At 32.0% G+C, this 24,054-nt stretch overlaps 1 protein-coding gene across 1 annotated transcript; it reads left to right on the plus strand.

Annotated features, from left to right (window-relative positions):
* Positions 1-6,019: 6,019 nt before the first annotated feature.
* LOC121128018 (protein TTE1956) lies at positions 6,020-16,525 on the plus strand. Its single transcript, XM_071892833.1, has 7 exons — positions 6,020-6,161; positions 6,222-6,548; positions 6,604-6,712; positions 9,889-10,169; positions 14,720-15,041; positions 15,094-15,347; positions 16,022-16,525. Exons 4-7 carry the CDS (start codon positions 10,150-10,152, stop codon positions 16,416-16,418), a joined length of 993 nt encoding a protein of 330 aa, XP_071748934.1. The 5' UTR covers positions 6,020-6,161; positions 6,222-6,548; positions 6,604-6,712; positions 9,889-10,149; the 3' UTR covers positions 16,419-16,525.
* Positions 16,526-24,054: the final 7,529 nt, after the last annotated feature.

Consider the following 24,054-nt stretch of genomic DNA (forward strand, 5'->3'; position numbering starts at 1 on the left):
ACCACTGATACTTGAAGAAACTACTAAGAGACAATTGTTGTTGCTGGCTCTGCCCATATGCCTCTTTGTCTCCACCATGTAATCCGAGGAGGAAAGGGTGGCTATTTCGAACAAAAAATTTCATAATTAATTTATATTACAATTTCATCACCTTCACAAACGTTTATTCTAATCAATAAATTTATAAACTAAAACATATCTTTCTAAACTTATTCATCAGCCTGTACATACTAAGTTCCTCTCTTACCCGTTAAGAACCACTGCACTGGATGAAAACTTTTATGGATCAAGCTCAAGAGTAAAACTAAGATTTTTCTAAAGAAAACTTTAATAAGTCTTGGTAATTAATGACAATTATAAAACTTAGACCAAGAGTTTGAGTGAATAAGGTTGAAAATCAGTTGAGGATGCATACAAGAAATTATTTTTTTAATTAAATATATGAATTTGTCTTTATTACAAGGATTAAAGAACATTTTAGTTAGAATATCTTTATTCAGTATAAAGATACTCTTAAAAGTTGCAAAAAGATCATACTGCAAAAAAAAAAAAAAAATCTCAGGTTCATTCATATATATTCAGATGATACTACGATCTCTTTTTTCCGGTCAGTTCAATTGATGTTACTTGTAGAAGCTACTGAGAATTCTGCCAGATATATAAGAGTAACTAAGTGAACTTGAGGAATATTGTTGATGTATTCAAACTTTTATATTAAAGCAGAGATTCTTAACAGGTGTGCCGCGGAGGCAAGAGATATTTTTTATATAGTAAAGCGAATAAGTAAAACAATTCCCAGCTGCTACAAAACATAAACATATTGAAGTAGGCTGAGACACGGGGAACACGGGTCTTGTATTGGGAATAACCATAGATTAAAAAAATCTGATAATGGAAGTATGATGTTTGTAGTTACATTCCTGAAAAAACCCTCTGTCAGAAAATTAACTAATGGAACTATCGGCAGAAATCAGTTTCTAGCTTCAGATCCCACAAATATATCTACCTACATATTGGATACTTTTACAAGTAAAACACTGTTTGTCCTGAAATAGAAACATGGGTTGTCATAATCGCCTAAACCACACACAGAAGGATTAAATAATTATTATTGATATTCATAGCCAAGATGATAAAATTGATTTAGATGAAAGAGTGAAATAATACAAATGCAAGAAAAAATGAATGGGAGTAATTTACATTTTTGTAATAGAATAATAATATTTGAATATGTTTGAGGAATAAGAAATAATGCAGATTTCAAGTATATCTTTTTGTATCCATTTTAATGGTTTAAATTGATTTAGCTTATAGGTCTATATATATATGTAGAGGGTGGCCACCTGAGCCATAAAAAGATTTTAATTTTTTTTTGGAACGCAATTTTCCCTCCAATCGGTAATCAGATTAAAAAATATAATTAGATTGTAAAAGCTTGATAGATTCGATTTTTTTAATTAATAAAATCACCTCCAGTCTCAATTACAGTCTCTATACGAGGCTAAAAGTGCAAGAAGACCTTCGTCCTTTGGTCACATGGAAAATCCTGGAATACCTTTTTGATCTGACTAATGACTAATGTTGCAGAGGGTGCGGATGGTTTGTATTTCGATATAACCCTACACAAATAACAACGATCAGATTCAGATCCGGGAAGTTTGTAGGCCAAAAGTCGGTGAGATGGAGTGGTCAAAATTAACTTGGATCAATTTGAAACTTTTTTCGAGGTGTGGCTGGGAGCCGAGTCCTGCTGCCACATTTAAGGCCCCATTGGAAACAATGTGGCTAAAGGGCTTTACCTTGGTCTTGGTTTATATTGTTGCTCCCAGCACGGATTCCAAGGATGTCTCCGTACATTTTCAAAATATTGAATCGTTTATCACCTTATAACTATCAATTATTTTTTTGAATATGAAACATCTATAAACTTGTTTTAATCCTATCAAATCTAAATTATTATTTATAACTTAATAAACGATTCAATTCCTCCCCCCAAAAAAAAAAAAAAAAAAAAATATATATATATATATATTAATGTAATCTATATTCAAACAACCTACCCAGCTTATTATATTTAAATTTCTTAATAAATATTAAAGATTAAATTTAACAAAAATGAATCCAAATCGAGCTTTTTTTTAAAGGTATTTTCTTTTTAAATTGAAAAATAAGGTCTATTCTATAAATTCAGTGATGATATTAAACCACTCGAAGAAAAAATAAAAAACATATTAGCTTCTAAGTTATGTTCTTAATTTTACTAGATTTTTTAGTGGTTATTCACATTTTTTATTAATTGTAATCAAAATAAAGTAAAAAAATTATTCATCTTTCAAATGTTAAAATGTTTGTATCAATTTGTTATTTACTGTGATTTTCATTATATAGGTAGTTCTTTCATGTCGAAATATGGCACTGAAGAATTGTTATACCCTAAAAACTTAATTTAAAAATAGGCTTTAAAGACCAAACCTGCGGAAGTTGAAATTCATAATATCATTTTTGTCTTTACAGCTTAAATAACAATAATAAATGTGGGTTTCAGACTATGGACGCTCAATGACCTTCATTTTGTTGGATAGTGTAATATATAGAAAGGTAGTTCTTTTAAACATTTACAATTTTCTCTAGCTTCAGCCCATCCCCCTACCAACCGGTTTTAGCACACACTAATGGAGAGTATTCGGTACGAATGTCACACTACCACTTTAGTTGTATACTTATATACTACATATATTTTATTTGATACTATACTGCTATATTGCTTTGTAATATTTTATTAAATTCCTAGCAGTACATTTAATATGATAGCCAAAATTTATTCCTAGAAATTATAAAATGGCCAATATAAAGGGGTTTTCATTAGAGACGCTTCAATTTTTTTCCGTTACACCTTTAGATTATTTTATTGAGGGTCAAGTGAAGTCAATGGTATACACCAATATGCCGGCGGCGTTAAAAGAGGTCGGAGAAAAATTGCTCCAATATAGGTCAATTTAATGGAAAAAGTACTGGAAAATTGGGTTCAGCGATTGGATTTCAGTAAGCTTGGTGGTCACGCTAGAGAAATTGATTTTCAATTATCATATAAAAATATATATGTTTTTAATTTGTCCCGAAAAATAAATTTGGCAAAATCTTTAATTGTTTGTGCTTTATTTATTTAAAAAAGTTGAAGAGCTCTTAACATATATAATATACGACCATGGACAAAAAATATAGTCCTGTCCTTTCAGAAACGGAGCAAATGTACAACGGAGTGTAGGTAAATTGAATATTTTGAAAGCGCTATAACTTAGGAAATTTTAATGTTAGAGGATTTTTTTACAAGAAATATGAGATTGGCTGTCTAGTTTTAGCACGAAAAGTTTCGTTCACATACGTAAACAAAAAAACATAGGCAAAGTACTTGAACACTAAAAACGAACGGGTGTACTTTATAAGAACTGCGTGCTATGTATTTTTTCATTTGTTGTTACTATTATAATTTATGGATATATTATTTAATCCTAAGCGTAAACCAATTCCATAAATTAATTATCGTGATTATCTATTCACTGTTCATAAACCACAATTTTGTTTGGATTAATTGAATATTAATTTTATTGTCGTAAAATTCTCAAATAGTATTTTTTAATTATGCTGCTACTATTACAAAATTATATTTACAAACTTTCTGAGGATGGTTTTTATGGATAAGTTTTCGTAAACAAATATGAGGAAATGAATAGTATTGTAGATGGCTAATTGAAAGTAATCAAAAATCTGATTAAGTGATCCCAACTGATGTATGGTGTGTATGGCAATACCTGGATAAATAGATATAATTAATATTGTATACTCGACGCCGAAGTGATGAGGGGCCAGGAGAACGGGATGCACCGTGAGGAACTTAAGAGAGGAAGGAACAGGAAGAAGGGGACGGGAAGAAAGAAAGTAATACTCTGATAAAGGGTTAAAACAGAACTGTATTTTAATAATACAATATTGTACATTAAAAGAGAATACTCAAAATATGAGATCAATATCAGCTTTACATGCATATGCAACCCCCCCCAATCAACGAGATCGTCGAGGTCGGAGTTGATTTAGATATGCGTTTCAACTCTTGAATGCCATGTCCAATTTTAAAAATTGTTGATCCATGTTGGAGATGGTAATGCCTGGGAGCCATTTAAGATTTCTATTCCCCAGGTTAAGGTACAATACCTCCATTCCATTTTTAAATTTTTCTTTTCGTTCTCGCGTCTGATCAGGCAGAATTCCGTCCAGTCTTGTCCTAAGAGGCCGCGAAAACAGCAATTCCGTTGGGGATTTCTCACAAGCCAATGGAGTTGCTCGATATGAGAACAAGATCTCATCGAGAGAAAGGCCAGGTTCTTCTTTATCATTTCTTTAACTGAGCGAACAGCCCGTTCTGCAAAGCCATTTGATTGTGGGTGATATGGTAGGGAAAGTGAGAGGGAGACTCCCCACTGAAAGTTTAGACTTGAATCCGCTGTTTGAGAATTATGGACCATTGTCAGAATGAACACTTTTAGGAAACCCAAACCTCGTAAACACCGTGAACATTCGTTTCAGCGCAGCGAGTGTGTTTGTATTAGATATGTTCACTACGTCCATCCACTTTGAACCAGCTCTACCATAATCTGGACGTCCTTCCCATTTATCTTGGCGTAGTCCACGTGAATACTCCATTCGCTTGCCAGACAGAAGGGGGCATATTGAGACCGTGGAGCATCTTAAATGCATGGACAAACTCCTCAATGTCTTGATCGATACCCGGCAATCATAGTCTACTCCTTGCAATGGCTTTCATCCTTACAACACCAGAGTGATTAACATGGAGTTGCTGCAGGAAACTACTTCTTAATATTAGCAGGACTACAATGCAAACACTCCAAAACAGTAAGTTATTCCGAACGGATAATGCATTGCGTTTCCACAAGAATGATTTAGCTTCTACATCATTCCAACTTCCAGACTTCGTTGCAGATAGCACCTAAGATAACATTTTTTTGCTACTCGTCTGTTTAATAAGTTCATGTTCTTCTATGACTGTCGACACAAGCCAATTGCATATCATTCCATCTGTTGCATCATCACCAATATATGGTTTGTCCAATGGAACACGGGAGAGAGAATCAGCGTGAGTAAAAGCTGACCCTTTTACATATGATATGTTATAATCAAAAATTGATAACTTAAAAACAAACCACGGAGCCGTACGGACGCTACACCAGTAAGTTATTTTCCCGGATTAAACATGTATTGTAGAGGATGGTGGTCGGTCTTGATCATAAACTTTTGTCCCAATTATATATCTTTCAAATTTTAGCAATTCAAAAATGATTCTTTGTCAATCTGTGAATAATTTGCTTCTGACGTAGACAATTTACGTGATGCAAAGGCAACAGGGCGTTCCATATCTTCGTCCAGTTGGGAGAGTACTGCTCCTAGACCAATTGGAGATGCATCTGTAGTTAGGGAGGGAGGTAAAGAAGGATCATAATGCATAAAACATCGTTCATTCCACACCGAACTCTTTATATTGTTAAAACTTGATTAAGCTTGATTAATTTTTAGTTAAATCATACAAGGGGGAAACTTCTTCGGATATGTTCTTAATAAAGTGACAATAAAACTGTACTAATCCAAGGAAATACGTAACTTCCGAACACGACTTTGGAGTGGGGAATTCCCGGACAAGACGTGCATGCTCAAGGTTCAATGATCTTCCTTTCTCGAATATTCGAAACCCAAGGTAGGTCAGCTCAGAACACATAAATATACATTTAAATTTCTTTAACCTTGCCCCAGTAGAGCTAATGCGTCAGTACACTTGTTTGAGAATGACAATATTCTCAGCTTCACCTTTAGTGAAAATTAATACGTCATCAATTTATGCTTTAATACTAGACATCCCTTCAAAAAGCTTCTCTTGGGCTGCCTGCACAATAACAGGAGCAAAGGCTAACCCGTACGGCAAAACGTTATATTTAAATAAGCCTAAAGCTGTATTAATTAATAAAAACTTTTTAGAAGTTTCATCCAATTTGTACTGTTCATAAGATCATGTGAAGTAAAGTTTGGAGAAATAACGAGCTCCAGACAACCCAACGAATAATTCATCCGGGTGTGGCAACGGATACGGTTGATATGTGAGACAGTCCCTGTAAAATCAGCAAAAATGCGTACCTTATTATCACGTTTCATTACAGTTACGATGGGTGAGGCCCATTCCGAAGTATGGACCTTCTCCAGAGTACCACGACAAACTATAGCCTTAATTTCATCGTTAACAACATCACGAAGAGCTAAAGGTACATGGTGAGCACGAATATATCGAGGACGTGGGTCTTAACAAACATGAACTTTGGCTTTGGTGTGATTTACTGTTTGCCCCGGAGTTTCTTTGAAGTTCCCAGAAAATTCAGGGTTGAGAACATCGATTTCACTATGCTTTCCCTTGACTGTGCGGCACAGTGGAGCCAAATTGTTTAGTCTTACAAGATCTAAATCTAAACAAGAAAAAAATCCTAAGATAGGTTAGCCAATGTTAATACATATAAAATTTAGTTTAAATTCTTTATCCCCATTCAGTGAAACAGGGAGACACGCCAAACCTATTGTGGTTACCACCTCCGAAAACCTTTACATAAGAATTATATTTGAGAAGAGAGGCATCTGGAACCATATGACCTGGGATAAGGTTGGTGTTAGCCCCTAAATCAAGTAAACAATTTAATTTTTCCCCCACATACGAGCAACCAATCATACACTCGATCCTCCATATGATGTTCCTTTGAGAGGTTGAGTATTGTGGAAACTGCAGGTGTATGGGGCGTCTTACCACAGCTCCAGAAATGATTCTTCTTCCCATATTTCGAACATACTTTTCCAAGTGCCGGACAAATACCCCGTTCCATAGGATGTAACGAACTGCAGAACTCATAAAGTTTTGTTTTTCTTTTATTATGGGTATGGGGTTTCCTATTAGTCATCCAAAGTCCTTTTGCTCCGTGGTATTCCAATAACAACACCGAATCCTGGGGTTTAAAATTTCTTATGTGTACAATATCAGAGTTTTAATGTATTCCTTAGTGATAATAAGACCCTAAAGTTTAATCAAGCAGGAAACGAAATAATTAGGCACATATTTGCTTTTGGGAATATTGTTTAATTTCTAACTGTTAGAATATTGCTATTCTGAGATATTTGCATAATGTGTATTTGAGCTAATGAAATTTTTATTTTGAAGCATGACCTCATTGGCTATAAAAATATATTATTGTCCGATTCTTTTTTGTTCATATTATGTTATGTTATGTTTTAATTGCAAAAATTATCAGGGAAATTTTATAAGCTTCCTTCACTGGAAATAAACTCATTAATCCTTATGAAAAGCTCCATAAAAGTATTATTTAGGTTTATTATTGAAATTAAAAGGATATTACGTAATTAATTATTAATCTTTATGATCTAACTTTATTATAATTTATTCAATTTTCACTACTCATTTTACGCAAAGGTCCTCAATCACCGGGTTCCATGGTATGTTCTAGACTTGTTCTGGATTAAAATCAAAGAACAATATCAATGTTCTTTTTACGTTCTTATGATATTATCATAAGAAAAATCCAAAAATTAAATTTTTCTAGAAATATTAAGTTTTTTCGAGTAAATTCCATAAATCTACAGCTATTTACAAAAAATTAAATATTTTCGAAAAAATTATCAAATGTTAAATTTTGAAAAAATTCTCAAAAGTATATTCAATAAAAATTTAATTTTTTGCGAAAAAATTTCAAAAATTAATTTTTATTATAAAACTTTTTTAAATAAAATTTCAAATATTAAGTTTTTTCGAAAAAAAATCAAAAAACCATTGTTATTCACAGAAAATTAAATTTTTTTTGTAAAAAATTTGTGAAATTTAATTTTTTGATTTTTTTTTTCAAATAGTATATTTTATAATAAGTACCAACACTTTATTAACTCTTTTTGTGGGGGGATCTCCAGCCTTTCCAGCACACCACTTGCCAGACGCCCCTGCTTCTAAAAAAAGGAAATTATGTTGCTCCGTCATGTAAATCAGTTCAAGCTCTTATAGGGATTGCATTTTTTTCCCTGGGTCAACAATACGATAAATTAATTATTTACGTTATGATATTATCATAAGATTGTAAAAAAAACATATCTTTGTGAAGCAAGATTATTTGCTTTGACAGCTACCAAATCAAGATTAGACATGCGGAAGACACTTTGAGTGTTATTTTCTCCAAATACCTCTAGATGACTCTGGCTTGTTACTGATAAACAAGCCCAGGGATCTTAATAATCAGGATCATCATTACTTTTTATTGTTTTACTCGTTTCCTCATTTTATAGAAATTTGATAAATAATTGATTTATTTTATCATTGACACAGGGTGAAAAGATGTATGTACAAAAGCTTGAACTTATATACAGTGAGCAGCAATAGTTATTTTATTACAGAAAAATACAATATTTGATTTAAACAATATATTTTATTAAATTGTGGATGATTAGTTAATTAGGTGTTAGTTACTGGCGAATCAACAAAGGGTTTCCAAGTATCTAATTTGAAGATATTGACCAATTTAGAATTTAGACACTAAATCTGACTGCATCCATTTTAACTCTCTAGCATCATTTTCCGTGACGTTATGTTATTCTTGATCTAAGAACTTTGCAAATTTTGAATTATGAAAATGAGTTATGAAATCTGGTCTTATGTAGATACATTAGAAATTGAAGCAATTAATTGATTTTTATAAATTGCACAAATAAAAACTCAGGTTTCTAAGTAGCAATTTGTATATATATATATTAATATTCTCTCAAACCATTTTTAGAACATATTCTTTTTGACGACAAACACAAATGATTCACTATTCCAAGGCATGATACCGTGGGACTCTATTTTCAACAGAAGTATATAATATTGTCTCTTGAATGACACTTCGCCCACCCTGCTACTAGTTCTACTGCCTGATATTTAACTTTTAATATTTGGGTGACCTTGCCATATTGAAAATAGGAAATTCAATTTTTGTTATGATCATTAGTATAATTTATTCATTATATTGTTAGTTTTTAACTGTTTATATCTGTTATAAATACAAGATTTATAAAATACATTTACCAGATAGTACATTTTTGCAATCAAAATATCTTAAATTCAGAACTTAAGAACGATATCTAATTGGATTGTATAATAAAGTCTATATTTCAAGAATATACAATACATTTTTTATAGACAGAGAGATGATACATTTGACTGAAATTTTTGTTGTATACTTGTACATGTACAAAGCTATTCGAGTGAAATAGTGTTATAATTATGCTTGTAAAAAGCTAATAATATGGATTGCAGACAACTGCAGCTAATAGTTAATATAAAATAGTCACAATTTCTCCGAAGGAATGCAACACTGCATTGCAGATAGGATTGTTAAAGTCACATATCCTGATTTCGAACTGAATAGATTCATAGCACATTGTAGATGGCATTTTATTACTTCTGAAATATAGAAAAGCATTGACTTATGACAAAAAAAAAAAAAATGCAGAATCAAAATCTCCATTTATGGTTACCCCAAAAAAGATATTAAACTCATTTTCTTTTTAAATATTTGCCAGTTAGTATGTTTTCGTACTCGTGTTAAATTATTGTAAGTTTTTATATTTTAAAATAAAGATAACCATTTTAATCTCTTAATCAAGTTTTTTAATATACATTACTCATTAGCAGTGTTGGGCGTAACGCGTTACAAAAGCAACGCGTTACTGTAATAAATTACATTTGGTAGTAACTGAGTAACATAACGCGCTACTAAATATATTACGTTACTATTATTACAGTTACTGAGTCTGGTAACGCGCGTTACAATCCGAGCTGTCTCACAGGCGAGGTGTTTTCGAAAAAAACAACACAGGCACAACAGCCGTAAATAAAGAGGAGAAGAAGAAAGTCTTAAATCAAGATAAGAAGAAGCCGATTTGGATTGGAGATTTCAAGATGGCAACAACGAATGATAATTCAACATTTTCTAAGTGGCTATACTTGCATTATTTTCAATTTATCAGAGAAATAGACAAGAATCTCACAGTCAGTTGCACTTTATGTGCAGGTGGGAAGCCTGGTAATAAATAAATTATTACTCTACACAGAAGGTAATGTTGTAAAGAAACGTATTACTTTCAAATGCAAGTAACTAGTAATATGAAATATATTACATTTTGGAAGTAACTTGCCCAACAATGCTCATTAGTAAGGACTTTAGTTCTCAAATATGTAATTTTGAACACAAATTTTATCTGTCTGTCAATGGCTCATTTTGAGTGTGTCATTCAAATCTTAGAACTGTATGACTACTCAATCAAAGAAATAACAATATAAAAAGTGGATGCGTAGTTAAATATCAAAAAGTCATCTTAAAAAAGAAGACAGTAGTACATTTCTGTATTAATGAAACAAGGGTTGTTGGTCGGCGACTCCTCATTTTTTTAGTGTGTGGCCAAAGCTGAGCGTGTCATATTTAAAAAAAAAAAAGAGGGAGTACATATCTTATATCTATATTTTTATTAAAGCTTGTTTGTCATTTTGTCTATCTCAAGATTCCTAATAACTCCGAGTAATGACGGGTACTCCCGTTAGTCAATCATAGAATCATATATTAACGAAATGCCATTTTTGTTTGTTAACATCTCGATTTTTTGACCGCTAACACGGAGTTTGATATGGGGAAATATAAGGGGAGGCAATGTTAATAGAAATACAAGGTTATACCATAACTAGGGATGAGGATCGAGGGAGTGCGTGTAAAAAGCGGGAGTGAGACATATGGTACTAGTAATTAAAAGTTACGGTTTTGGAAGATAGAATATGACGTGATGCTGGTATAAAAATGAATAGTTGAAATTTTCTAATTCAGGAATACCTGATTTACTTCTTGGAAATCATGTCAAAACTTCAAAATTACTATATTAGAGATTTATTAGGAAATATAAATAAAAGTTGCTGACATGATATGTCATACAACGAGTAGTCAAAAACTTATGAGTATCACATAACCCATAGCAGTAGATTAGAAGTAAATTTAAACATTCCGTCTCTAGCCTCTCTAGTTATTAAATGAATTCTGATATCGAGGGCTGTCTAAACAATGCACCATCCCTAGAACACCTTCAAGACAGACTGCACTAGGATACCTAATCTGGCAAACTATTGCAGGGGCACCAAAAGTTAGTTACTTTTACATGTGCCCATACTGATTGTATGATTTACATGAAGTGTAGCAATAAATGTTTTTTTATTTAACTATTAGTAAATTTATAAATTAAAGTATTATAACTTATATTTCAGATATTAAGGTAAAGAAGTATGGGTAAAATAAAAAACACAAATACAAAATGATTAATTATAAAGAAAAATATTAATTAGAAATTTTAATAGTAGCTATAGACAAAAAGTGAAACAAATTAATAATGACAATCGACACTAAATATTACAAATGGATTCAATAAATTATTAGGGACAAATGAAACAAAATTGAAGTTATTTAAGTTAAATACTACGAATTGATTCAGCAAATTATTAAGGACAAATGTACCATATAAATACACCAAAATAATGAGACATTTCTATACAGAAAAAAATATACTAATTATGAGTAGATATAAAATCCGTCTCTTTCCTATCATACTTTGCTAGGTCTTGCAAATCGTTGTACGCTGGATTTTTATCAAATCGATATGTATTCGCTGTCAAGATTCTTCCTTCTAAGACAGTAATTGGGTTGAGATTATTGCTCATTATTAAAAATTCTTGATAAATAAACTCATCATTTATAATCTCCTTAGCTTTAACGACCGTTGGTGTTTTTTCATTAAGCTTGTTTAAATATTCCCTGATTATTTCGAAGTTATTGAAATAGTAATCAACTGTTTTTAACCAAGTTCCCTAGCGTGTGACGATAGGTGCTGGAGGTTAGGGAATTTGCTAAGAAGCAGTAAAGTTCTGATGACATTAAGTGTCGTTTGACTCTGGATGGGGGGGGGGGGGGATGTAAGAGTACTTACATCGGCATTTGTTGTCGTCCAGTAGGTAGCTCCAAATTTCATGGCCTCCATTAATTTCAATCCAGGCGTAGGGATAATATTTTTTTGGCATTTCACTAACTTTATTGTACAAACTCAAAGGTACTCGGCGGACAATAGGTTCTTTGAGGAGATATTAGCACAACAATCATTCAAGAAAGAATGAATCAATAAGGAAAAGGGAAATTTTACCAACTGTTTTCCTTTTCTAATCTCAAAACAGTAATTTATTTGAGCAAACAGCCCAGCTTTAACCATAACGCGCGTACGACTGATTTTTGAATTCCTTTTAATATTGATGTCACAACAGATGAGGGGTTGCGTTTTTTGACAAATTCTGTTTTTCTTGCCCAGCAGTCGGTACGATTCATTAAATTTAAAATTTTAGCAATAGTGACGTCATAGAATGTGAGTGGTTGCGTGTATTTTCAAAATTTGCCTGTCTTGTCCAGCAGTCTGTACCATTAATCAGATTGAAAATTCTAGCAAGCCTGATTACATGATGGTCAAACCTTGTATTTATATTAACCTTTGGGGGGGGGGGAGTTCATTAAACTTTTCTGATTATTACATAAATCTAAACTTCAAAAAATATCTTATCTAGAATAAACTTGGGACGATGATATCCCCTACACTCCCTTCCACGGTGTCGACGGCCCCACATTCTAAATAAGACCATTGCGTCATGTATGATTAAGACAAAATGAATGCCGATTTGCAAATTTTAAAACGATGAAACCGTTCTGGGGGTACAAGGAAAACTGCCTTGGAGAAAATTGCCCGTATTTTGTTCTAACTTTATGATGAATAATAACACATTTTAAATTCACTTAATATTATTTATGACAAATATCTAAACATATTTCTTCAAGTGTGAGTAACATTATTGCAATAGAATTTCCTTGTAATTTTCTTATTCAATCCAATCCAATCTTCTAAGAAATGTATCTAGAGGATTGGTTAAGAAGAGTATAATAAATAGAATAGTTGCTTCTTAAATTATGGCCGAATACCTTTTGCCCTCGGATTGGCCCGGGGATAGTGTGGAATTGCTAAAAACCACTGCCAATACATCCAAGGAACCACTCTGATTCCAAAAAAATGTTTTTAACCATCGTTTTGCAAATTGAAAACTGCATTTTTTCTGTGTTTTTACGCCATTTAACTCTTTCTTATGGATACTACGTTACATGTAAATAACATTAATTGTATTACAATAATTGTTTTTCTTAAATTTTGTAATGGATACACTCAATTTTTAATTACTTTTTGTTTTTCTTTTTGGAAAAGTTAGAGTATCCAACTGATTTATTTTGGAAATAATTTATATAATCCTCTGAGTAAATTGTAAATAAAATAAAATTTTAGTAATTATAATTTTGTTCCAATAATTATCTATATTTAATAAATTCCTACATAAAATAATACAATACATTTCAAATAATGTATTTTTAAAGACTTGAAATATATGCTTATTGTATTATAAATCTTTTAAAAATACATAAATACTAAATAAATAATATTAAGCGAGTTTATAATGTGTTATTATTCATCATTAAGTTTGAATAAAGTACTGTCAATTTTCCTCTATGGTAATTTTCTCCATGTAAATCTTCCACGGACAATTTTCTCCGGTGCAGTTTTCTGTGCATGCATTCTCATGCATACAAAAAGGCTGGTGTCTCCTGATTTCACAGATTTTATTTGAAATGTTTGCTATGAAAACGTTTAAACATCAAAATATTTTTGCCTATGAACTGCTATGTTCCAACAGGGTCATTTACATACTTGAATTTTGAAAAGGGGTTTTGACTCTTGAAAGAGATAAATGAAGACACGTGACATTAATTAATTATTTTCATTGAGGATTTTTTTTTGTAAATACACTTAATGAAAAGCGAATAGTTTTGTTTGCATTATTTTAATGAAATGTTGTTTATGTTCTTCAATGAAATGATTAGCAATCAATAGCTGTAGCTAGTTACATTGTACATGCAAACTATGCTTCTTGCTAGGATTAAATAGAAGGATAGTTATGAGTCATTTAGGTCTTTCCATTGTGTACTTCATTCTTTAGTAACAAAAATATGAAGGCAAAATATATTTTCTCCATATTGATATCAATCTTGATTACTTGAATAAAATGAAAGGCAAGAACTATGTATTAATGTAGAACTGAAACAAATCGCTTGACTAAGGAAAGCGCCCTCTGCTATTTCATTCAACTGCTCCTGGGTTATGTATAATTTGTTTTTCAGGTTATTGCAGAATTAATTAACTCTCTTGGTGGGTTAGTATATACTGAGTTATCGCGCATTTCCACCAAAGAACGTGTTAAAACACTTTGAACAAAAACTATTCATTAACTCCCCTTTCTTGTTAAGTTAACCTCATTTTTATTCAAACCAAAGAAATGTAGGTATATTTTAATTAGTACAATATGTTACATTACTTAGTTGTAGAGGAGTTCAAATAAAAATATAAAAGAAAGTCTCCCGGCTATGGCACATATGGGGGGGGGGGGGCAAGGACCATTCAAAAAGTAAAAAAAAAAAAATCTTACTACAATATTTATTTACAATTCATAAATTAGTTATCACACTGCAATGGTACTAATTGGTTCAGCTATTCTTCCTCATGGATCCATGATCCTAGATCCTACAATGGAAGAAATCCCTCCTGGAGTAGACGAACTTCATACAGCCGCTAAATATGTGGGTGATTATGTTCGAGATCACGAGCCAGATATTATTGTCCTTGCTACACCGCATGGTATAAATCTCTCCGACTCTATTGGGATTTATGCATCAAGGATCGGTACTGGATCTGCAGAGTGGAATGATCATTGGAAGGAATTTATTGTCTCTGTTAATTTTCAAGATGATTTTGCCTTTGATATTTTCAATCATTTGCAGGTAAGAGGGATGGATGAATGAATTTGATCAATCCTTATTTTTCTTGTTTCAGAAAAAAAGAATCAATTCAAATCTGATAAAGCCTTTCGGTGATCGTCCTTCTCCACTTGGATGGAGTGAGGTCGTTCCACTATTTTTTCTCTCTGAGCAGCGAGGTACAACTGGAACACGAAAAAGGATTTGTCCATACGATGTGGTAATTATTACAAGTCCTATACAAGAAAAGAAACACTGGGATGGTGATTTAGCTGATCTAACTACACAATGTGTAAAAGTTGGCCATGAGCTATACGATATTTTTGAGAGGTTAGTTTTTGTTAAATTGAACGGCTATACATCGTACAATTGTACATTCCTTAGTAGAGTTTCATTAGCGATGTATAAAATATGTCCTAGAAAGCGGCATTTTTATATAACTCTTGGAGACAGACATCAAATTATAAAGTAATAACTAGTGGGTGTGCTCATGACAGACGGAGATAGTCAATGAGGCTCTTCCTGGGAGTTATATGTTTAAGTTCTTGTAGGGCTCGGATTAGAATTGAGGATCGACATTGTAGTAATTATGTAGATTTTGTGTTCTTTCTATATCAGGAATTGGATTTGCGTTTATTTCCTTCCTCTTGCGACTGCTTGTAGTTGAACCAATAAAACGTAATGATGTCCTCATTTCTTGTTGGCTTCTAAAGCTCATTATTACACAGGAATTAAAATTTCCCATTTATAATTAATAAATAGCAATTAAGGATATAACTAAAGTAAAAAAATATATACCCAAGTACATGATTTATAAATCTTCTGGATTCGTTTTTGCCTTATTCGAATGATGTACAGAACACTACTTCAATCCTATACATTTTCTTATATTTTTATAACTTTTTGTACGTGTATGTATCTTTAAACTCCAAAGCCTTACAGTAATGCTTCCAATAAAACTACTTTCAATAATACCCATAAGTATAATATATTTTCTTTTTCAGAACTGATTATCGTGTGTTTTTCATTGCCAGTGCAAATCTGTCTCCCTGTCACAAAACTTTAGAAGAAAATCCCATATTCCTGCCCGAACCTGGCTCTGCGGAACTTCCCAAATCTAGAAAGGCTATAATTTTTGATGAAACTATTGAGCAGTGGATTCGTTCGGGATCAAGAACCATACTCCTAGAAAGAGCGCTCACTCTTGCCCTTGAAACGTTTCCATGTGCCATGAGTATCTTCGGTATTCTTCAGGGGATCTTGGATCGATCTGCTTTTGGAGGAGACATTTTTAGTAGAAAGGCTCCAACCTACTTTGGTATGATTGTAGCACTTTTTCATGCAGATGAGAAGGGATGGAAAGTTCTTCCTCGGCCTTTTCATAAGGACGTCAGAACTTAATATTTTTCATATTTTAAAGACGTATCGAAGATAAAATTCTTCATTTGATAACTTATTTATGAAAAAGAAAGAAAATAAAATATATGTGTGTATGTTATTTATCAAAATTTATAAGATTTTTCACTTTTATTTGAACGTTGCTTCGACTATAGTGCAACGTAATTCAAATTTATAAAAAAGGAAATAGAACATGAGAATTATTAATAGTGCATGACCTAACTAAAAAAATAAATATATATATATATATATTATACGAAAAGTGGTGTGACAGTCCGTAGCTAACGTTCATACCCTATTGATTTCGTAGAAGCAAGTTTTTTAATTAGTTATGAATTAGAGACATGTCTTTTGCTATAACTAATCATGTTCATAGTCCGATGTATTGGTGTATCACGTAATATAAAAAAACTTGGGAATGAAAATTCATAGATCTGCAAAAATCATGGTTGTAGAAATCATTGCCAAAAACCCACGTCCAAAACATTCTTAATTTAAGTAACTAGAACACTAAGGAGATGTAAACCTCGCACAGTTTCATGATGATTTTGTGTCACTAAAGAAGGGCTTCACTAGTGTCTCCTATAAGTGCCTCCCTGATGCTAATTCAAAAATGTATGGGAGTTAAGAAAATTGAGCATTTCACAAATGTCTATCAAAGATATGCCTTGATAAACAAAAGTATTTAGCAGAAATTTCTAGTTGTTTATTTATTTATATTCATGAGTTACAATAATATCATCCTCAATACATTTGTAGATAAGAGAAAATAGTAATTTGATCCCTAGTTGATTTTGTAAGTTTGACACTGATAGAGGTCTATGGGATTGAGGTCTGGAGACTGGCTAAGCCAATCCTAAAGACTTAATGTATTTATTTTTGGCTACTCTTTTATTGTGTTTCCCAAAAAAATCGAACCACTGTTCAGAGGCGTCCGCAAGGGGTGGGTTGGAGGGCTATAGCTCCCCTCAAATTAATTCTTTTGGTTTTTTTTCCCCAAAAAGTTAAAAACATTCCAAAATTTTAAGTATTTGATTTTTTTTCAAAAAAATTTAATTTTTGTCAACTGCTGTGGGTTTTTGAATTTTTTTTCCCTAAAAACTTTAATATTTGAAATTTCTTTTTTTTTTAATATAATTTTTCTCAATAGCTATGCATTTTTTAATTTTTTTTTCCAAAAATATAATAATAGAAGTTTCATTTTTAATATTTTTTTCCAAAAAAATAATTTTTCTGTGAACAACTGTGAATTTTCGATTTTTTTGCAAATATAATTTTTGAAATTTTTTGTTAAATGCTTTTGATTTTTGAAATTTTATTGAAAAATTTTATTTTTGTTAAATAGGTATGGATTTAAAAAAAAATCAAAAAAAAATATTTTTTGTAAACAACTGTGGATGTTTGATTTTTTTGGATTTTTTTTTCAAAAAATTCCAAAAACCAAGTCCTCCACAAAATATAATCCTGCAGAGGACGCCCCTGTTTTCATACTGAAAGACTCGTTATACGATCCATTTTCAGATCCCTGTTCTGAGGGAGGGGTGTTGCCGAAGATTTCCAGAGTACCTCTTCATCAATTTCAAAAGGAAACCAATTGCTTGGAAACATTATTAACCCTAAAAGATTACAACTTAAGTCACCATTACAACACCTTGCATGAGGTTAAATATGAGAAGTACACTGGAGATGCCAGAGCCGCTGTAGTAGCAGACCTCAAATCTAAATTATGTCAACAACATAACTTTTTCACAAAAGTCACGACCTGCCAAGAGTGTGCCATCATAGCGTCTTATGATGTGGCACTCGATCTTGCTACGGCAAAGAAGCCACTGTCGGATGATGAAGTGTTCAAGATGTGTGTAATGTAAATGGTCAAAGCATGTGGTAACAAAAACATGGCTAAAAACTTTGAAGCTGTGGTTTTGTCCCTACGCACAGTAACACGGAGGTTTTATTCACGGTCATATCGAGGTAAAACTGAAATAAGTCATGCAGAACTGCAAGTACATCTCATTAGCTTTGGATAAGAGTACATATGGGACGGATATGCTTGAGCTCTGCAAGCTACAGGTAGACCTGAGTCTTTTTTTAAGCAAAGCGCAACGGCAGGGGATTCGGATTTTGTAGACTTCTTCATGAGTCCACATATCAGAAACTTTACCCTCTCAATGGCCAGCATGTTTGAAAGGACTTACAATTTATGAGAGCAGCCTTTCCACCATGAATCACATAAAGTCCAAAGAGAGAAACAGACACTCCGATGATACTCTGTTTTATTTGTTGCGCCTTTGAACCACAAAAATTGACATTCACATCCAATCCATTGTGAGTCAAACCACAGGTCTCTCATTAGGTTCAATTAATGTTGCCCTTATTGAATGAGAGCTATTTACTATAGCTTTTTAAGCAAACTTTTTATAGGAAGGAGTTAAAATTCATTATCACACTTTTTTTAAGCAAATGTTTTGTCTTTGTTGCTTCTGAAGGACATATAAAAATGCATTTTTTTAATATATTCTAATAGTTGTGCAATAAACATACGGATATAAATACATATGATATGTGTTTTTATTGAGAATCATTTGTCGCGTCTGTCATATACAGTTATTTGAAGTGCATGGTCATATGGCCTTCCAATGTTAGTGCTAAATTTTTTTGGCCCTCTTTATCATTGAAGTTGCCCATCTCTGGTGTAGGTTATACCTTAAACAGTACAGAAAAAAGGCGTGAAATTTCGATGATAAATCTTGATTTTGCCATCGAAATTTCTTTTTTACCATTATCTATTGGATAAAATTGATTTAAAAGGAATATACTTTTAATATTTTTGCGCAAGATGTCGCTTTTTCTATGATGTCACTCAGTTAATAATATTAAGTTTTGAACATGAAATGTTTTTTCCAAGAACATAATCGGAGGCCAAAAGTATTTGAAGCCCGCTGCTGTTCCAACCATAACCTCTGAGTTTAAACTGGATCATACAAATAGCATGGAAACAGAGGCCAAGACATGCTTGAGAGAAGTTTGAGGTGATGTTGACTCAAAGGGAAGGTTAGAGTCCATGATTAGGAACAAGCAGCAGGGGAGGACCCCTTACAGCAATGCAAAACAAGGACTGTATGGGCGCTCTTACCTCCAAAAGAGATACTTTGGATGCAATTGGGAAGTTACTTTATAGCCCACAAATATCTTAAGGCATAAAAGACTTCCTAAAGAATGAGCCGAACCAAAGAAGAAACAGAGAGGAAAGATTGAAGCAGAACCTTCTCAGAGGCCTCCTTTCGGCGATCAATCCGATTGTCATCTCAGAATCTGAGTGAATTAAAATGTTCGAGAAATTTAAGAGACTCGCACTCTCCTACCCTCCAGGAATTCAATCCATATTTAGAGATTCGTACCGATGCTTCAACGTCCGGGTTTGGCATCTCTTTTTCGGACGGGAGGTTCGAGCAAGGATAATGGTCTCCAGAAGAGATAAAATTACGCATCAAGTAATTGTCTAAACGAATAAATTTATTAAAATTATTCGCAAATATGCCTGAAGACAACCTACAGCATTGCTATTGCAGTATGAGTAGTTTCATTGTAGGACCAATTAGGATTTATGTTATTAGGCCTCCAATTCCTTCGTATCTCCTTAGATAAGTGAACCTCTGAGTTTTCTTGAAGTGATCCTCTCGCTCCCATTGTCTGCCGATGTATGTTCAGGATCGTCGTTTTTGGTACCAATTTTTCCCATATAATTTGAGAAGTTGTGTAGACAAAGTTTCCTTTTCAGGCTTCATATATAAAAAATCCCTAAAAAATAGTCCTTAAATGTGCTCTTATACCGGAAGCTCGAAATACACAAATGTGACCACATAATGTTTTAAAATAAAATCCAACTAGATATAATAAATAATAATGAATGAGATATTAAATTTAATAAAAACTAAAGGAACACAGCATTAATAACAACCCACATTAGAAATAAATTAAAATGGTCAATTGTAAATATTTTGTTTCAATTTTATTTTTATTATCATTGGAGACTAACGATTTTTACATTTGGTACATATTAGGTAGGTTCTTAATGCGACGATCCTCTCTGATGGTGATATATGTATGGTACAAGTATCTCCCCATAAATGAATCTAAAACTAAATAGCAAATAAAAGCTTTACCCCAAACAAGTTGGAAAGAAGGAACATAAATTCAAGCAAAATTTATAGACTTATTTCTTTTAGTTTATTATGGAATATATATATTATATCCTTCATCCGAGATAAACTCTAAAAACTTAATATAAGTATTCCGAATTGAAAAAGCATGGGTTACTTATTTTACTGCAACTTTGTGTGCGCCAAGGTATTTTGAGAAGTCGAAGCGGTGAAGAGACAAAACTAATCAGTTGACTTTGAGGAATGACTACTGTGATAAAATACTCACTGGCTTTGTTCCAATTTTGGATATTAATAATTGAAGTAGCATCGCTTGATGTTAGCTGAACAGTTTTTCCGCCGTATAGGGGGGGGGCTGTAGCCCCTAATCCTAACAAATGAAGAAATTTAAAAAAATAACTTCTATAGAAAAAAATTAATTTAAGGATTTATTTTCTAAAAAAAGGTAATTGAGAAATTTTTTTTCGATTGATTTTCCAAAAAATTTTGTAGGACTTTTTTCTAAAAAAAAAAGTTAATCGAGGGGGAAAAAACTCTATTTCTCTTTTTTGGATATCCTTAATGGTCTATCTTCTTGCTTAGACCTTGATGACAAAGATAGTAGAACATACCCAGAGTCTTTTGCTACAAGTTACATTGATATACTTTTTTTGAAAGTGAATCCCTTTTTTTTTTTTTTGTATGTTTAAAATTAATTGCATTTGATGTAACGAACCTGTTAAAATATTTAAATCTACTTTCATTTCGTACCACATATGGAAGTAAAAATTCACAACAAATTCGACTATAACGCGCAACTTTTTTGTTTTATCTCCAGATAACCCATGCTTTGATATGTTGAGTCGTACGAAAACACTTGCCGTTATGAGCCATATTGAATGTGAAACAATGAAAATTTCTATTTTACAAAGTTATTCATCTGCAATTCCTAAGATAATCATTTTTGTAATTCTACCATCAAGATCTACGCAAGAAGATAAACAATTGTGTATATCAAAAATAAGAGATAGAAGTTATTTGGGAGATATCATTATACTGCCATTTTGTTCACCTAACCTCAATTGGGATGCAATTTTAATTATTAATATCCAGGATTGGAACAGCGCTACTGAGCCTTTTATCATGGTAGTTATTCCTCAAAGTCAACTGGTTAATTTAAAAAAAATAATAGTTAAACATTTTTTGATAAGTGAAAAATATCATATACATAGATTATAAAAATATGCTGAAATAAAAACAAATCAACCTAGAAATTAAGGAATAATAAATAAAAGGTCGTATTTTTAAGAGTTTAAAAACAAGTTTTTGGAGTTCAAAATTATAAATTGGTAAAATAGGTTGCCTTATTTGGAATAAATGAACAACGAATATATATTTGATAATAATATATTACGCATTTGGTATCAAAAAAAATTTATATGATGAATAAAAATGAAGAGAAACATCAAATACACGGTACCAAAAGAGAATATTTATTTATTAGCAGTATATTTGGAAATAAAATACTTATACTATGAGGCAAGATAGAGAAAGATTTTTAAAATATTGTTGTAAAATATATGTTTCATCTATTATTCTTAATAAAATAAAAATTTGTAACTGGATTCAAATCGATAATTTAAAAGAAACACTTCAAAACATTTTTTCAAATCAAAATGCATCCATGAAGGACCATTTTATTGGGCGTTTGACGGTCATTTTGTTTTTTAGAGGAATAAAATGCAAAATATAAATATCCGGCATTACCAGATTACCAACTTTTGTCATTACCGTACTATATAAATATGTATCTTTCATCTGAGATAAACTCCAATAACATAATACATTCCAAATTCAATAACTGCCTCTTGTTGAAGGTCCCATCAATATCTATCACCTCCTTAGTGAGGATAAAAAGGAATTAAAGTATATGATGACAGCTTTGGTAAATAAAAATATATGTTAAGGCAGGGAGCACTCTCCCTGATTTAGGTAACAACTGCAAAAAGCCTTTTATAATATTTTTTTCTACAACTCTGCACATCATTCATACATTAAATAAACCAGAGCCTATAAATGTTTGAAAACAATGATATGAACATAATATCATTTTGCATTCGTACATAAGGTATAAAAATAGTTTTAAAGCAGATAAGAATGGAGAAACTGATAAGAGCCATTTCTTACGTTATAATGTCAACGAATTTATTTTAACGAATGTATCGCAAATATCCTCAATCCTTATTCCTTGTGGTCTTCACCGTTTTTTTATACCTTCACTTAAGGTATTTAATTTATAGCGAACATTCTTACATACAAACAAGACTTTACCATGTAAAAGCTATAAAAAAGGAAATTCAAGAAGGCTTTGGAACAAAGGACATGACTAAAAAAATGTTTGAAAGACGCAATCTTATAAGAGAAGTCTGTAGTAGAATTGGAGAAGTCAATATTGACAAACCATGGAATTTTAATGGGTAAAGATAATATATAACTTATTTATGGATACTATTAATCTCAAGAAAGTTTCTTCTATTTTTAAAAAGATAGACAACCAAAAAAAACAACACTAACAATTTCCTTAATAAATCCTTCTAAATCAAATTTAAAATGATTGAGTGTGTTATTATAGATTTAAAAGATAACTTAATGTACAAAGTATCAAAGGAATTAAACATATAATGTGTCATCTTTTGAGTTTTTAGAGAAGACACCCAGGATTTTAATGTCGAACAACATATTCATCCATCAAATTTTCTAATGGATCCACTAACTAAAACATTATATTGTTACGTACACAAAATTGGCTCATCGTCATTAATGAATGTATATTCGTACTTGGATAATAACACTGATTTCTTGAGCGATATAAAAAGTGGTAAGAAATATCTATATGAGTGAGTATCCGTCATAATAAAAACAAGATAAAAAAAATTACAAAATATTATCCCAGGATTGATCGTAGAATGAACCCATCATACTCAGAACTTATGGAAAATTTACCAGATTACTACTCATTCATTGTCGTTCGCCATCCATTCGAAAGATTATTATCTGCATATAGAGATAGAATAGTAATGAATCCATGTTCAGATGCAGCTGTTTATACGACAAAGGCCATTTTTGGCTCAAAAGCTCTTAACGCTAGTGGTTGCGTTGCAAAAGTTCCCTCCTTTCGAGTATTCGCACAATACATTATAGATCGGTCAGACCATGAGGAACTTGATAAACATTGGAGACCGATTTACAAACTTTGCTCTCCATGTCTTATTAATTACGATGGAATATTTCGACTTAATGAATTGAATGAATTATTTCATTTAACAGGAATCTCAAGAAAATATTTTAAAAAGATGCCAGATCTAAAAAATCCAACTAAAGGAGGAACCAGTTCCAAACATGTAAATAAGTTTTACTCAAATTTGAAATGCAACATGATAAAAGACCTTGGTCGTGTTTATAAGTTAGACATGCTGTTGTTTGGATATAACAGCAAAATA

Source organism: Lepeophtheirus salmonis, chromosome 13 (assembly GCF_016086655.4).
Source record: "Lepeophtheirus salmonis chromosome 13, UVic_Lsal_1.4, whole genome shotgun sequence".
NCBI classification, from domain to species: Eukaryota; Metazoa; Arthropoda; class Copepoda; order Siphonostomatoida; family Caligidae; genus Lepeophtheirus; species Lepeophtheirus salmonis.